Source organism: Symphalangus syndactylus, chromosome 16 (genome assembly GCF_028878055.3).
Source record: "Symphalangus syndactylus isolate Jambi chromosome 16, NHGRI_mSymSyn1-v2.1_pri, whole genome shotgun sequence".
Lineage (NCBI taxonomy): Eukaryota > Metazoa > Chordata > Mammalia > Primates > Hylobatidae > Symphalangus > Symphalangus syndactylus.
The window spans coordinates 46,590,441-46,608,505 of NC_072438.2; the positions used below are offsets into that span (position 1 = coordinate 46,590,441).

An 18,065-nucleotide genomic window follows, 5' to 3' on the forward strand; every position below is an offset into this window, starting at 1 on the left:
TCCAGCTTTTGTTCTTTTTCCTCATATTGCTTTGGCTATTTCAGTCTTTTGTGGTTCCATGTAAATGTTAGGATTTTTTTTTTCTATTTCTGTGAAGAATGTCATTTGTATTTTGATAGATACTGCATTTAATCTGTAAATTACTTTGAGTAGTACTGTCATTTTAACAATATTGATTTTGGCCAGGCGGGGTGGCTCACACCTGTAATCCCAGCACTTTGGGAGGCCGAAGTGGGCGGGTCACCTGAAGTCGGGAGACCAGCCCGACCAACATAGAGAAACCCCGTCTCTACTAAAAATACAAAATTAGGCGGGCGCAGTGGCACATGCCTGTAATCCTGGCTACTCGGGAGGCTGAGGCAGGAGAATTGCTCGAACACGGGAGGTGGAGGCTGCAGTGAGCCAAGATCGCGCCATTGTACTCCAGCCTGGGCAACAAGAGCGAAACACCATCTCAAAAAAAAAAAAAAATTTTTTTTAAAAATTTTTCCATTCCATGAGCATGGAATATCTTTCCATTTTTTGTGTGTTGTCTTTAATTTCTTCCATCAGCGTTTTAAAATATTTCTTGTAATAGATCTTTCACTTATTTGGTTAAGTTGATTATTAGGTATTTAATATTCTTTGTAGCTATTGTAAATAATCTTGCTTTCTTGATTTTTCAGATTGTTTGCTGTTGGCATACGTAGATGCTACTGAGTTTTGTATGTTGATTTTGTATCCTGCAACTATACTGAATTCATTTATCTGTTGAAAACAGTTTTTCGGTGGAGTCTTTAGCTTTTTCTGTGACAATGTCATCTGCGAACAAGGCTAATTTGACTTCTTTCTTGCTAAATTTGGATGGCCTTTTTTTCTTTTGACTAATTGCTCTGGCTAGGACTTCCAGTAATTTGTTCAATAAAGGTGGTAGAAGTGGTTTCCATATCTTATTCCAGATATTAGATGAAAGCCTTTCAATTTACCCCATTCAGCACAATGTTCGGTGTGGGTGTGTCACATATGGCCTTTATTATTTTGAGGTATGTTCCCTCTATAACTATTTTGTTGAGGGTATTTATCATAAAGTAATGTTGAATTTTATTGAATGTTTTTTCAGTACCTATTAAGATGACTATACGGTTTTTATTCTTGGTTCTATTAATATGATGAATCATGTTTATCGATATATGACTCATGAACCATCCCTGCATCCCTGGGATGAATTCCACTTTATCGTGATGAATATTTTTAATGTGTTATTGAAAGCAGGTTGCTAGTATTTTTGAGAATTTTTGCATCTATGTTCATCAGTGATAGGCTCCTATCCCTCACCTTCTAAAAAAATCAAATCAAAATGGATTAAGACCTAGTGGATGAAACTACTAGCTGAAAATGCTAGGATAATGCTTAAAGACATTGATCTGAGCCAAGTTTGTGTTAACATCCCCAAAGCACAGGCAACCAAAGCAAAAACAGAAAAATAGGATTACAGTAAGCTAAAATGGTTCTGCACAGCTAAGGGAGCAATAAAAAAAGTGAAGAGACAACCCACAGAATGAGAAAATATTAGCAAATTATCCCTGTGTCAACTGATTAATAACCAGAACATGTAAGGAGTTCAAACAACTCAATAGCAAAATAACAAAACAAAACAAAACAAAAAAACACCAGACAAAAAATCAAAACCACACACACAAAAATCCAATTTAAAAGTGGGAAAAGAAGCCAGGCGCAATGGCTCACGCCTGTAATTCCAGCACTTTGGGAGGCTGAGGCAGGCAGATCACGAGGTCAAGAGATTGAGACCACCCTGGCCAACATGGTGAAACCCAGTCTCTACTAAAAAACAAAAATTAGCTGGGCATGGTGGCGTGCACCTGTAGTCCCAGCTACTTGGGAGGCTGAGGCAGGAGAACTGCTTGAACCTGGGAGGCGAAGATTGCAGCGAGCCGAGATGGCGCCACCGCACTGCAGCTGGCAACAGAGCAAGACTCCGGAAAAAAAAAAAAAAAAAAAAAAGGCTCTTTATCAACAAGACAGAGAATAATGGATGCCGGCGAGGATGTAGAAAAAAGTGAACCCTCGTACACTGTTGTTGGGAATGTAAATTAGCATAGCCACTAAGGAAAACTGTATGGAGGTTCCTCAAAAAACTAAAACTACATCTACTATATGATCTAGCAATTCCACTACTGGGTATATATTTTTTAAAAAGGGAATTAATATATTGAAGAGATATCTGCAGTCCTATGTTTATTGTGTCACTATTCACAATAGCCAAATATGGAATGAACCTAAGTGCACATCAATGAATGAAGAAAATGTGGTATATATGTACAATGAAAAATTATTCAGCCATAAAAAAAGAACGAAATCCTGCCATTTGTAGCAACACGTATGCAAATGGAGCTCATTACGTTAAATAAAACAAGCCAAGAACAAAAAAAAAACAAATACTGCATATTCGCAGTCATATGTGGGAGTTAAAAATGTGAACCTCATGATGACACAGTAGACTGGTAGTTATAAGAAGCTGGGAAGGGTGAGAAAGGGGGAATAAAGAAAGGTTAATTAACAGATGTAGAACGACTAGTGTTTTAGAGATTGGTAGAGTGACTATAGTTTTCTAGCATAAAGATGAATATTTAAGGTGATGTATATCACCAATACACTGACTTGATCTTCACAATTTGTATAAATGTATTAAATTATCAGACATAGCCTGAATATATGTACATTTATTACGTTATGGGCTGACATGTGTTTCTCCCAAATTCATATGAATTCTAATCCCCAGTATCTCAGAATGTGACTGTATTTAGAGATAAGGCCTTTAAAGAGATAATCAAGGTAAAATAAGATTGAATGGGTGGGGGCCTAATCCAATATGACTATTGTTCTGCAAGAGATTAGGGCATAGACATGCTGGGTGCACAGAGAAAAGACCACAAGAGGACACAGTGAGAAGGAAGCCATCTGTATATGAAGGTAAGAGGCTTCAGGAAAAAAATTTAAAATTGCTGATACCTTGGATCTCAGGCTTACACCTCCAGAACTGTGAGAAAATAAATTTCTTTTGTTCAGGCCAGGCACTTTGGGGTATTTTGTTATGAAAGCCCTAGCAAATGAATATAATCAGCATTTCAATACAGCCACATCAGTGATTCACCTAAGGTGAAATAAACAGTGAAGCTTGAGTACTGGAACTGATCTCTGAATTCTAGGCTGTTTGGAAAAAAAACCAACAAGTGCTGCATAGTAACTGAATATGGAAAGATATATAGCTTATCTACTGGAAAAATGATTGGTGCAAGAGAAAAGCATTACTAGAAGTTTGAAAAGTCTGAAATCATGAGAATACGTAATGAAAAATCAATAGCTCTTAACTAATGTCTATGACGCCAGGCTGCTTATCTTTTATATATTACCTCAAATTAACATAATCATCCAACAAGAAGATTTTATGCCCATATTAAAGTTGAAAATAAATGAAAATTCAAAGACTTTATCCAAAGCCACAAAGTAGACTTATGTTTTGAAACAAAATTTGCCTAAAGATAATCCTCTCCACTTTCCAATATGCCATTCTGTTCTCACACATCAAATGAACAGTGGTATATATAATATGTACTACAGAATATTATAGGGCCATTAAAATGCTTAAGAAAACTCAGAGGTTGGTCAACAGCCACACAGATCTAAAATATTCCTTTTTCTGTCTTTCTCTTTGTTCTAAGTTTTCTTTAATGAGAACGCATAAGCTAAAAATAAACATAAGCAGTCTTTAAAAACAGAAAGCATTATATAAAGCTAAAGATGGTAAAATGAGAAGGCTTTCCCTTCAACTTGAATGATGTACACCCCCCTGTGATTAAAAAGAGACATACAGAGGTTTTTAGGAGCCCAGAATTTAACAACATTGTAGTTTCAGATTATTATTTATTTTTGAGCGAATATACTTCTTGGCTTACCTTATGGCTTCTGAATCAATGTGCACAGGTGCGATTCTTTCCAACAGAAATTTGACCATCTCTAGAAAAGGATTTGTTGGTTGCTTAGGATTTGCAAGTTTCCGGGCTATTTCTCTCTATAGAAAGAAAGGAGTTTTACCAAAAATGTGACTTGTTTTCATATTTTTGAAAAGAAAAATGACTGTAGGCCAAACAAAGGAACTGAAATATTCAAAACCAGCATAAGTGGTTAAGACTTGTCTGCTCTAGGCCCTGACTAAAACTTTTACACCCACCAAGCAATGACTGCAAAATCTGAACAGCAGAGAAAAGAAGTGGATGATGTGGTTTCTGAATGAACACAGCCTTGCCTCACAATTCTTCAATGAAATTATTGGTTAATATAGCAACTTTTTTTTTTTTTTTTTTTGAGACGGAGTCTAACTTTGTCACTAGGTTAGAGTGCAGTGGCACGATCTCGGCTCACTGCAACCTCCACTTCCTGAGTTCAAATGATTCTCCTGCCTCAGGCTCCAGAGTAGCTGGGATTACAGGCACGTGCCTCCATGCCCAGCTAATTTTTGTATTTTTGTAGAGATGGGGCTTCACCATGTTGGCCAGGCTGGTCTCGAATTCCTGACCTCAAGTGATCCACCTGCCTCGGCCTCCCAAAGTGCTGGGATTACAGGCTTGAGCCACCACGCCTGGCCTATCGCAACCTTTTTAATACTCTAATTTAGAATAAAAACAATTTGTACTTTTACGGGTATGCTTTATTGGTTTTAATTCATAATTTGACAGAACATTGTGTTTTGTTTCAGTTAATTTTTTTTTTTTTTTTGAGCCGGAGTCTCGCTCTGTCACTCAGGCTGGAATGCAGTGGCACAATCTTGGCTTACTGCAACCTCCACTTCTCGGGTTCAAACAACTCTCCTGCCTCAGCCTCCATAGCAGCTGGGTTTAAACATGCATGCCACCATGCCCGGCTAATTTTATATTTTTATTAGACACGGGGTTTCGTCATGTTGGCCAGGCTGGTCTCGAACTCCCGAACTCAGGTGATCCACCCGCCTTGGCCTCCCAAAATGCTGGGATTATAGGCATAAGCCACTGTGACTGGCCAGTTAATTTGTTTTTTTAAAAAATACATATTCAGAGGCCGGGCGCGGTGGCTCACGCTTGTAATCCCAGCACTTTGGGAGGCCGAGGCGGGCGGATCACGAGGTCAGGAGATCGAGACCACGGTGAAACCCCGTCTCTACTAAAAATACAAAAAAAAAAAAAAAAATTAGCCGGGCGTGGTGGCGGGCGCCTGTAGTCCCAGCTACTCGGAGAGGCTGAGACAGGAGAATGGCGTGAACCCGGGAGGCGGAGCTTGCAGTGAGCCGAGACTGCGCCACTGTACTCCAGCCTGGGTGACACAGCGAGACTCCGTCTAAAAAAAAAAAAAAAAAAAAATACATATTCAGGCTGGGCGCGGGTGGCTCACGCCTGTAATCCCAGCACTTTGGGAGGCTGAGGCGGGCAGATCACCTGAGGTCAGGAGTTTGAGACCAGCCTGACAAACATGGAGAAACCCCGTCTCTATTAAAAATACAAAATTAGCTGGGCTTGGCACATGCCTGTAATCCCAGCTACTCGGGAGGCTGAGGCAGGAGAATTGCTTGAACCTGGGAGGCAGAGGCTGCAGTGAGCTGAGATCATGCCATTTGCACTCCAGCCTGGGCAACAAGAGCAACTCTGTCTCAAAAAAAACAAAAAGGCCGGGCGTGGTGGCTCACGCCTGTAATCCCAGCACTTTGGGAGGCCGAGGCGGGCGGATCACGAGGTCAGGAGATCGAGACCATCCTGGCTAACACAGTGAAACCCCGTCTCTACTAAAAATACAAAAAAAATTAGCCGGGCAAGGTGGCGGGCGCCTGTAGTCCCAGCTACTCAGGAGGCTGAGGCAGGAGAATGGCGTGAACCCCAGGGGGCGGAGCCTGCAGTGAGCCGAGATCGCGCCACTGCACTCCAGCCTGGGCAACAGCGAGACTCTGTCTCAAAAAAAAAAAAAGACAAAGAAAAAGAAAAACATATTAGTACATATATAAATACTTGCAAAATTTTTCAGTTCTGGAAGAACATAGGTGGAGGATAAATGAGAACCCTGTACACCCCTGGAATTTTATTTATAAGTTAGACATATAATTATGGAAGGCGGATAGATGACCCCAATAATAAAAGTAACTCTCAGCCAGGAGCAGTGGCTCATGCCTGTAATCAAAGCACTTTGGGAGGCCAAGGCAGGTGGATTGCCTGAGCTCAAGAGTTTGAGACCAGTCTGGGAAACAGGCAAATCCCTGTTTCTACCAAAAAATACAAAAAATTAGCCAGGCGTGATGGCACATGCCTGGGGTTCCAGCTACTCAGGAGGCTGAAGTGGGGGGGATCACTTGAGCCTGGTAGGCAGAGGTTGCAGTGACCACCTGATATTGCACAGCTGCACAGACCCTGTCTCAAAAAAACAAACAAACAAACAAAAAAGTTAACTATCCATTTAAGCTCAAAGATTATGGTATTAGGCCAGGCGCAGTGGCTCATGCCTATAATCCCAGCACTTTGGGAGGCCGAGGTGACAGATCATTTGAGGTCAGGAGTTTTGAGACCAGCCTGACCAACATGGTGAAACCCCATCTCCACTAAAAATATTAAAAAATTAGTCAGGCGTGGTGATACATGCCTGTAGTCCCAGCTACTCGGGAGACTGAGGCAGCAGAATCACTTGAACCCAGGAGGTGGAGGTTGCAGTGAGCCGAGATCACACCACTGCATTCCAGCCTGAGCCACAGAGTGAGATACTGTGTCAAAAAATACATAAATAAATAAATAAATAAAGATTATGGTATTAGATCAAATGTTCCTACCAAGAAAGACATTCTTGCTGGAAGTTTCTGAAGATGAGGACTTAGTAATTATGGAGACTGACTCCTCCAAAGACAGAGTTAAATTTATAACGTGCTGGACACTTGGGAAAGAAATTTAAGAACAACGCTTTTAATCATAAAAATGCATAAATAGGTATCTTAGCTGAGGAGATAATGAACATTAAATATGTGTTCTAAACTACAAAGCAATAACAAATTATATCATTCTATTTATAAGATTTTCTCGGCTGGGCGCAGTGGCTCACGCCTTTAATCCCAGCACTTTAGGAGGCCGAGGCGAGCGGATCACGAGGTCAGGAGTTTGAGACCATCCTGGCTAACACAGTGAAACCCCATCTCTATCTAAAATACAAAAAAAAATTAGCTGGGCTTGGTGGCGGGCACCTGTAGTCCCAGCTACTTGGGAGGCTGAGCCAGGAGAATGGCGTGAACCCGGGAGGCGGAGCTTGCAATGCAGTGAGCTGAGATTGCACCACTGCACTCCAGCCTGGGTGACAGAACGAGACTCCACCTCAAAAAAAAAAAAAAAAAGATTTTCTCATAAAAATATATTTTAGTGAAAGATGTTCAGAACAAAGGAGAAAAGATTTCTACTATAAACTCAGTTATATCTTGATATAAATTACAAAGGTTAAATTCGATATCATATATATTTGTTAATAGTCTAAGTCCAAAGGACTGAGATTCTGAAGGAAATTTCTTAGTCATTAGCAGATGTCTAACTCATTGTAACAAGCTGTAATTAGCTGAACAATATTTCAGCATTAGAGAAAAGAAAAATATTCAGTGGTTAATCCCTTACATACTTTCCTGTAAACTACAGGTTCACATTTTAAATCTGAATTTAAATACTATACTGTCTTTAGAAACCTTATGGGAGGAAATATCCCTAAAAGGGGATTATTTTCCCCTCTAGTACAGTTAGGTTGCTTTAACCTAAGAAAAGTATGTCACAGATTATCTAACAACAATATGACTACTGGAAAACTGCTAGGCAAACTGTATTACCAGTGCCTTAGAAAAGGTCAATAATAAATAAAAAAAGTAGGCATTAGAAAAGGCAATTATGATATGTAAACATAGAAATAATTTTAAAAGTGCTGAGGGAAAAAGAAGAATGCACAATCATTTAAATACAGTAACAGAAATACACCTACATATATAAACGCTAATACTAGATAAACGGTTTTTAAAGTGACACTTTTGTATTCTCACATAACAATCTGACATTGAGGTAATCGCTCATAACAATACTTTACCTTTTAGGAAAGGACGGTTGGCAGAAAGTTTCAAAACAAAACCAAATAGTTGTCTGTATGCATGACAATGTTTTGGAAATTTCTGATCAAATCTATGGTAGCAATGTATATTAATACTACTACTAGTATATATTTATTAATTGCATACATTGTTTAAGTACTCAAGAAATATAAAAAAGATTAAGCTTTATTTTCAATATGCTTATAATTTATCAATCCGATTTTTAAAATAAAATACTGAAAGACCTTAAGAAACACTGTGTCCATATTTTACCCCTTTCCTCTTTGTACATCTTTTTCTTTTGACAATTAGAAAAAAAATTGTTTTAGGCCAGTCACATGGTTCATGCCTGTACTCCCAGCACTTTGGAGGGCTGAGGTGGGTGGGGTCAGTAGTGCAAGACCAACCAACATGGTGAAACCCCGTCTCTACTAAAATCACAAAATTTAGCTGAGTGTGGTGATGCATGCCTGTAATCCTAGCCACTCAGGAGGCTGAGGCACGAGAATCACTTGAACCTAGGAGGTGGAGGTTGCAGTGAGCCGGGATCCCACCACTGCACTCCAGCCTGGGTGACAGAGCAACTCCTTCTCGGAAAAAAACCAAAACCAAAACCAAATCTTGTTTTAAAAAGGTATTCTTTCATGTGCACACTTATTATCCTTGTGGCACAATTACTGTTATCATGGCTACTGAAAATAAATTCGTAGGAAATTCAATATTATCAGTATTTGTTGCAGCTGGAATCAGTAATCTAGATAAGGATATAGCGGTTTCTTACAAGAAGGAACTTCCGGCCAGGCTCAGTGGCTCACACCTGTAATCCCAGCACTTTGGGAGGCCGAGGCAGGCAGATGGCCTGAGATCAGGAGTTCGAGACAGCCTGGCCAACATGGTGAAGCCCCATCTCTACTAAAACTACAAAAAAATTAGCCAGGCCTGGTGGCGGGCGCCTGTAATCCCAGCTATTCAGGAGGCTGAGGCAGGAAAATTGCTTGAACCTGGGAGGGAGAGGTTGCAGTGAGCTGAGACCACACCACTGCACTCCAGCCTGGGCAACAAGAGTGAGACTCCGTCTCAAAAAAAAAAAAAAAGGCAACTTCCAAAGTTTTAACTTTCATATTACAATGACGTGCATTATACTCACTGAATTATAAAAAGATATAACTAAATGGAAACAGGGCTGAGGCAGGAGGATCACTTGAGCTCAGCAGTATGAGACCAGCATGGGCAACACAGTGAGATCTCATTTCTACAAAAAATCAAAAAATTAGCTGGGTATGGTGGCACACATCTGTAGTCCCAGCTACTTGGGAGGCTGAGGTAGGAGGATCATTTGAGCCCAGGAGGTCAAGGCTGTAATGAGCTATGATCACACCACTGTACTCCACAGACTGGGCAACACGGTGAGACGCTGTCTAAACACAAACACAACACACACACACAAAGAGAGAGAGACAGAGGCCATTCTCAGATTTGTCTTCTCTTTCATTTCTTCTCCAAGTGATGTAACTGTGCTAATACATAGAACCAGGCCTGAATCTCAACACTTCTGAACACAACTGCAAAGAGGCTATCTTCTTCCCTAAAGCATCTCCTCTGATATCCAGTCAGCCAAACTGAAAATATAGCAGTCGTTCTTCACACAATGGTCTAATTCCTATTCATCCTTTAAGACTCAACTTAGGAGTCACTTAGTCTAGAAGAAGCCATTCCTGGACCTATTTCCATCCCTGCCTGGAATGAGTAATGCTCCTTTATTTTACCAAAGCACACAATTCAATGGAAATATTTGTCAGCCTCTGTCACTTATTCTGCAAGCTCCATGAGAAACTATGTATTATAAAATTTATTTAATCATGCAGTGAATTGTAGCAGTGTGTGATCAAGAAAGATATTTGGACTTCTGAAGATACAATGCATATCCAGGTAATTAGGTAGAGGAGGGTTTTTAAAAGTGTAGTCCATAAACCACTCACGTTGAGACTTGGTTAAAAGATGGAGAGATTCATGATGCTACATCATACCTATTTTAAAGATCCCTACTCTTTGTAAGGGTAAGACCTATAAAAATGACCATTTATTGAAACCCTGCAGGCAGTGCAGGGGGGCCCTGCATTAGGCCACATATAACATTTCATTTTACATTATTCTTTTAAAAATCCTATGAGGTTGATAATATTTATAGGTGAAGAAAATGAATAAGGAGGCTTGAAAATACTGAGTAACTTACTAAAGGTCATATTGGTAGTAAACGATATAGCTGATATTCAAACCGAGAACTGTTTCATTAAATGCTGAATAAACAAGCTTCCTGGAAAATATTAAAATTTGGGGACCACTCTCATAGGGGGGCAATGGAGCATAAACTAGGATGCACAGCTGAAGCTATGGCAAATATGTGGTCCTTCTCTAGGCAAGGTGTAGAAACCTAAAACCTGAATTCTAAAGGGAATGTAAATCTATATATCACATTTCAATTCCACCGCTCACTCTCATTCATTATATCCCCCACTCCACACACAAATACACATGTCTCAGTTGATAATCTTTGCTCAAAGTATTTTTGCTAAGATTTTTCAGAAATGGACAAAGAGGGAAGAAAATATGATTTCTATGCCTACTGACTCTCATACCAAGTAATATCTACCTCTTGAGAAGTGAGATATGATTTTAATTTATGAAAATAAGGAGGTAGTGATAAATACACATTAGGGTACAGAGAAGGAATTCTCAAGGATGGAATGCAAGCTACACAGAATGAGAGAACTAAATTTTACATTTGCATATTTTTCTTTATTCTTCTACATCAGAAGAGGAATGGGGCTATTAGAGGAAATATGTAAACAATATTCAGTAGGCCATAGGGAAAAGGACAAACTCATAGAGGTACTCTAACAGAGGTTGTTTTCATGTGTGCCTAAGGGGTATTCTAAGTCCCACTTTACATATGAGAACATATAGTTAAATAACATACTCAAGTCACACAATGCTAATATAAGAGCTAGGAAAGAAGGTATAATGAACTCATGCTCTTACCACTGCAAGTGCAGTATTCATTTCTACCTCACTGGTTCCTAATATCAAGAGCACTGATTGGCTATATTCTGTGGCTGTTGCATTCACAGTGTTAGGATTACAACAGTGAGCCACCGCGCCCAGCCTTTTCAAGCTATTTCATTGTCTGATCTAATTATAATAGTAGATTCTCTGCAGGACACAGTACTCTGGAACTAGAATTCTAAATGCCAAAGAAGTCAATGAAACTGTTAAGCGTTTTCAGCAAATTACTCAGCTCAGAAGTACAAAGGTTATTGGGCATGGTGGATCATGCCTATAATCCTGCTACTTTGGGAGGCCAAGGTGGGTAGGATCACTTGAGTCCAAGAGTTCAAGACCAGCCTGGGCAACATGGTGAAATCTCGTCTCTATTAAAAATACAAAAATTAGTCAGGCATGATGGCGCATGCCTGTAGTCCCAGCTACTTGGGAGGCTGAGGCAGGAGGATCATTTGAGCCCTAGATGCAGAGGTTACAGTGAGCTGAGATTGTGTCATTACACTCCAGCCTGGGTGACAGAGCAAGACTCTATCTCAAAAAAAGAAAAAAATAAGTAAGTAAATAAAATTTTAAAAAGAAGTGCAAAGATTGAGGTAGTCTGGGCATTTGGCACATCCACATTCCTAGCCCTGAGAGATAAGCCCACTCTTCTCTTCCCTAAATTGGTTTTCCTCCCCATGTCCTCCTAATTATTGGTATTTGTAATGGTATTCAGATCTCTATGCTGAATAAAAGATACATGTTCTATGCAGCTAGACCTCTTTGCATATACATCTATTATAGTCCTTATCCTTTATAAGTTGTTTTAAAACTATCAACTCTAATCCCTTCTAGAACAAAGTTAGACATATGTAATTGAAATTACATTTCTCTTATTTGTCTCTATAAGCCTGGTCCCAAGCATAGTACTTGACATTTATGTGTAACATTGTGAGAAGGATTATTTATTTAAATCCAATAGGGCAGTGCAGGGCCCTTACACGGAGAAATACATACCCTCCCCCTGCCCACACACACAAAGAATTATCCATCACTCAATGGTGGAGACAGATTTTGAGAAATGTGTTGTTAAGGGAATTTCATCATGTGAACATCAGAGTGCATGCACACAAACCTAAATGGTATAGGGTACTACTGCTATGCTACAAAACTGGACAGCATGTTACTATGCTAAATACTGTAGGGAACTGTAACGCAGTGGTATTTGTGTATTAAAACATTATCTAAACATAGGGTAAAAATATAAAAGATAAAAACACAATATAAACCATATAATAAAAATGCCATATAAAAGATAAAAAAACAGTACACCTACATATAGAGCACTTACCATAAATGAAGCTTACGGGACTGGAAGTTGATCTGGGTAAGTCAGTGAGTAAGTGGTGAGTGAATGTGAAGAAATAGGACATTACGGTACACTACTGTAGACTTTATATATATAAACACTGTACACTTAGGCAGCACTAAATTTAAACACTTTTTCTTTCTTCAATGATAAATTATCCTTAGCTTTTTGTAATATTTTTACCTGATGAACTTCAAGGGTTTGTTTTTGTTTGCTTGTTTGTTTTTGAGACAGAGTCTCGCTCTGTTGCCCAGGCTGGAGGGCAGTGGCGCGATCTCAGCTCACTACAAGCTCCACCTCCTGGGTTCAAGCCATTCTCCTGCCTCAACCTCCAGAGTAGCTGGGACTACAGGCGCCCGCCACCACGCTCAGCTAATTTTTTTTTTTTTTTTTTGTATTTTTAGTAGAGACGGGGTCTCACCGTGTTAGCCAGGATGGTCTCGATCTCCCGACCTCGTGATCTGCCCACCTCGGCCTCCCAAAGTGCTGGGATTACAGGTGTGAGCCACCACACCTGGCCAAGTTTTTTTTTTTTTTTAGCTTTTAAAAAGATTTTTGGAGACAGGATCTTGTTCTGTCACCCAGGCTGGAATGCAGTGGTGTGACCATAGCTCACTGTAGGCTTATAATCCTGGGCTCAAGTGATCCTCCTGTCTTGGCTTCCGGAGTAGTCAGGACTACAGGTGTGTGCCACCATGTGCAGCCAGTGTTCTTTAATGTTCTGTAGAGGCAGGGGTCTTGATATATTGCCCAGGTAGGTCTTAAACTCCTGGCTTCAAGTGATCCTCCTGCCTAGGCCTCCCAAAGTGCTGGGATTACAGGTGTGTGAGCCAATGTACTGATCTTTTTTTTTTTTTTTAGCTTTTTGACTCTTTTGTAGTAACACTTAGCTTAAAACATATTTTGTGTACAGCTGTACACAAAATGTTTTCTTTCCTTATATCCTTATTCTACTAGCTTCTTCCTATTAGAAATTTTTTTGGCTGCATGTGGTGGCTCACACCTGTAATCCCAATACTTTGTGGGGCTGAGGCAGGTAGGTTTCTTGAGCTCAGGAGTTCCAGACCAGCCTGGACAACATGGAGAAACCCTGTCTCTACAAAAAATAAAAAATTAGCTGGGCATGGTGGCATGTGCCTATAGACCCAGCTACTCAGGAGATTGAAGGGAGAGGATCACGTGAACCCAGGAGGCTGAGGATGCAGTGGGCCATGATAACATCACTGCACTCCAGTCTGGGTGACAGAGCAAAACCCTGTTTAAAAAAAAAAAGTTTTAAAACTTTTTTTGTGCAAAACTAAGATACAACCACACACATTAGCCTAGGGCTACGCCGGGTCAGGATCACCAAGATGTCACTAGGTGATAGGAATCCTTCAGTTCCATTATAATCTTTTTTTTTTTTTTTAATACTTCAAGTTATGGGATACATGTGCAGAATGTGCAGGTTTGTTACATAGGTATACATGTGTCATGGTAGTCTGCTACACCCATCAACCTGAGTTCTGTTATAATATTATGAGACTCCCAAAATATATGTGGTCTTATCTTTGGCCAAAATGTTGTTATGCAGTATACCATTTTAGATACATCAATAATCTTTTGCCTGGGTGTGTGGCTCATGCCTGTAACCCCAGCACTTTGGGAGGCCGAGGTGGGTGGATCACCTGAGGTAAGGAGTTCAAGATCAGCCTGGCCAACATGGTGAAAACCCATCTCTACTAATAATACAAAAAATTAGCCAGATGTGATGGCGCATGCCTGTAATCTCAGCTACTCGGAAGGCTGAGGCACAAGAATCATCTGAACCCAGGAGGTGGAGGTTGCAGTGAGGTGAGAAGATCACATGAAGGAGTTTGAGACCACCCTGGGCAACATAGAGACAAAAACTTTTATTTTTTCCTTTTCTTGAGACAGTCTCATTCTGTCACCCAGGCTGGTGTGCAGTGGCATGATCTCGGCTCACTGCAACCTCTACCTCCCAAGTTCAAGCAATTCTCCTGTCTCAGCCTCCTGGGTAGCTCAGATTACAGGCATGTAACACCACACCTGGCAAATTTCTGTATTTTTAGTAGAGATGGGGTTTCACCACGTTGACTAGGCTGGTCTCGAACTCCCAACCTCAGGTGATCCACCCGCCTTGGACTCCCAAAGTGCTGGGATTACAGGTTTGAACCAATGAGCACGGCCTACAAAAAAATTTAAAAACTTAGCTGGGCGTGGATGCGTGTGCCAATAGTTCTAGCTATTCAGAAGGCTGGGGTACAGGATTCACAGGAGCACAGGACTTTAAGGCGTAGTGAACTATGATTGTGCCACTGTACTCCAGCCTGGGTGACAAAAGGAAGACTATCTGACGAAAAAAAAAGCTGAATAAATGAATGCATAAGTTTTCCCTCCTGATAGCTTTAAGCATATTGGTTTTATATGAAATGAGTTCAAGAGTAGAATGAAGAAGTCTAGATAGGAATTTACTTTATCTGTAAATGAAACCAGATATATGGCAATGTTACTACTACTAATTTATTGACAACGATTATTTCCATTCTAATACATGAAAAAAATGCTCATGCACACAAGCATTCAGAAAATACTTATCAATTACTCAATGAATGTCTACTAAGTACAAAGTACGTTATCTTGTAAAATTCCTAAGACCAATCTCCCTGGCTTAGTTCTTTAGTTATTTTCCTGGAATGTGGCTGAGAGTGAATGGTAAATAGAGAATTAACTTGACAACAGATATACTCCAAAGTAATTCAGAGCTCACAATATTGTTAAATTTAAACAAATCACTGTATGTAAAACAGACTTTAATGAAATACATATTTCTGTAAGTAAAGCTAGAGAAAAAGTGTAAAGTATGATTTACTAACCACACAAATATCTGCTTGTTTGCAAGAACAGGTTGGGCTAATTAATAACTCCAACTGAGACCGAAGTTTCTCATCATCGCCAAGAACCTGGTTAAATTTCTTCACAAAATCTTGTGCTTTCCCAGGGTCAGGCAAATTCTCTATAAAATTAAAAAAGAATCAATATTAGAGAAGGAAAAAAAAAACTATTCTACTGAGCTAAAAACAGGTGCCATGAAAATATTGTGGAGCCACTAAAAGAAAATCAGCCTAACTGGTTCTTAGAAACAAAAATTAAGATAAAGATTGTTTTCTTTTACTTAACATTAAATCAATAGTCCCACTGGGTAAATACTTTGTCTGTATTTATGTTTACTACATGTTTAGTGAGTAAATAAAAATACTCACTTGCTATGGTCATCAGTTTTCCAAACATGGCAGAACAGTTAGCCTCTGACTGAAATTTAAAACAGAAACAAAAGAACAACTAGTCATATGTGTTAACAAATTTCCGTAACAAAAATTAATACTCATTACTGTACATTTTTCATGATGTTAAAAAAAAAAGTTCAGCCTCCCTCCCTCCCTCCCTCCCTCCCTCCCTTCCTTCCTTCCTTCCTTCCTTCCTTCCTTCTTTTCCCTCTCTGACCCAGGCTGCAATCTACTCGGCTTGCTGCTACCCGCGCCGCAGACTGCCTGGGACTTCCGGCGCGCGCCACCGCTGCCTGCCTTTTCTCCTTTCGCTGCAGGCACGCGTTCGCCATCTTGGCCACGCTGGTCGCCAGCTCCTCATGCCGAGTGCTCTGCCCGCCTCAGCCTCCCGAGGTACTGGGACTACAGACGGAGTCTCGCTCACCCAGTGCGCGGTGTTGCCCAGGCTGGAGTGCGGTGGTGTGGTCTGGCCTCGCGGCAGCCTCCGCCCCGCAGCCGCCTGCCTTGGCCTACCAGGGTGCTGGGATTGCAGCCCCTACCCGGCCGCCGCCCCATCTGGGAGGTGGGGAGCGCCTCTGCCCGGCCGCGCCCCGTCTGGGAAGTGGGGGGCGCCTCTGCCCGGCCGCCCACCGTCTGGGAAGTGAGGGGCGCCTCTGCCCGGCCGCCCACCGTCTGGGAAGTGAGGGGCGCCTCTGCCCGGCCGCCCACCGTCTGGGAAGTGAGGGGCGCCTCTGCCCGGCCGCCCACCGTCTGGGAAGTGAGGGGCGCCTCTGCCCGGCCGCCCACCGTCTGGGAAGTGAGGGGCGCCTCTGCCCGGCCGCTCACCGTCTGGGAAGTGAGGAGCGCCTCTGCCCGGCCGCCCCGTCTGGGAGGTGAGGAGCGCCTCTGCCCGGCCACCCATCATCTGGGAGGTGAGGAGCGCCTCTGCCCGGCCTCCCATTGTCTGGAAGGTGAGGAGCGCCTCTGCCCGGCCGCCCCGTCCGGGAGGAAGTGAGGAGCGCCTCTGCCCGGCCGCCCCGTCCGGGAAGAAGTGAGGAGCGCCTCTGCCCGGCCGCCCCGTCCGGGAAGAAGTGAGGAGCGCCTCTGCCCGGCCGCCCCGTCCGGGAAGAAGTGAGGAGCGCCTCTGCCCGGCTGCCCATCTGGGAAGTGAGGAGCGCCTCTGCTCGGCCGCCCCGTCCGGGAAGAAATGAGGAGCGCCTCTGCCCGGGCGCCCCGTCCGGGAAGAAGTGAGGAGCGCCTCTGCCCGGCCACCCCATCTGGGAGGTGAGGAGCGCCTCTGCCCGGCCACCCATCGTCTGAGAAGTGCGCAGCGCCTCTGCCCGGCCACCCATCGTCTGGGAGGTGAGGAGCGCCTCTGCCTGGCCGCCCCGTCTGGGAAGTGAGGAGCGCCTCTGCCCGGCCACCCACCGTCTGGGAAGTGAGGAGCGCCTCTGCCCGGCCACCCATCGTCTGGGAAGTGAGGAGCGCCTCTGCCCGGCCACCCCGTCTGGGAAGTGAGGAGCGCCTCTGCCCGGCCGCCCCGTCTGGGAGGTGAGGAGCGCCTCTGCCCGGCCACCCATCGTCTGGGAGGTGAGGAGTGCCTCTGCCCGGCCTCCCATCGTCTGGGAGGTGAGGAGCGCCTCTGCCCGGCCGCCCCGTCCGGGAGGAAGTGAGGAGCGCCTCTGCCCGGCCGCCCCGTCCGGGAAGAAGTGAGGAGCGCCTCTGCCCGGCTGCCCCGTCTGGGAAGTGAGGAGCGCCTCTGCCCGGCCGCCCCATCCGGGAAGAAATGAGGAGCGCCTCTGCGTGGGCGCCCCGTCCGGGAAGAAGTGAGGAGCGCCTCTGCCCGGCCGCCCCATCCGGGAGGAAGTGAGGAGCGCCTCTGCCCGGCCGCCCCATCTGGGAGGTGAGGAGCGCCTCTGCCCGGCCACCCATCGTCTGGGAGGTGAGCAGCGCCTCTGCCCGGCCACCCATCGTCTGGGAGGTGAGGAGCGCCTCTGCCCGGCCACCCCGTCCGGGAAGAAGTGAGGAGCGCCTCTGCCCGGCCGCCCCGTCCGGGAAGAAGTGAGGAGCGCCTCTGCCCGGCCGCCCCGTCCGGGAAGAAGTGAGGAGCGCCTCTGCCCGGCCGCCCCGTCCGGGAAGAAGTGAGGAGCGCCTCTGCCTGGCCGCCCCGTCCAGAAGTGAGGAGTGCCTCTGCCCGGCCGCCCCGTCCAGGAAGAAGTGAGGAGCGCCTCTGCCCGGCCGCCCCGTCTGGGAGGTGAGGAGCGCCTCTGCC

At 43.5% G+C, this 18,065-nt stretch overlaps 1 protein-coding gene across 2 annotated transcripts in view; it reads right to left on the reverse strand.

Moving 5' to 3' along the window:
* The window catches only part of PDS5A (PDS5 cohesin associated factor A), a 176,315-nt gene that overhangs the window by 67,528 nt on the left and 90,722 nt on the right, over positions 1 to 18,065 (reverse strand). For both annotated transcript variants that reach the window (XM_055246433.2, XM_063619784.1), the window contains exons 15-17: positions 15,791 to 15,839; positions 15,404 to 15,543; positions 3,954 to 4,069 (exon numbers count right to left, since the gene is read on the reverse strand). In XM_055246433.2, coding sequence (XP_055102408.1) covers positions 3,954 to 4,069; positions 15,404 to 15,543; positions 15,791 to 15,839 — 305 coding nt within the window. The remainder of the gene's footprint in view (positions 1 to 3,953; positions 4,070 to 15,403; positions 15,544 to 15,790; positions 15,840 to 18,065) is intronic.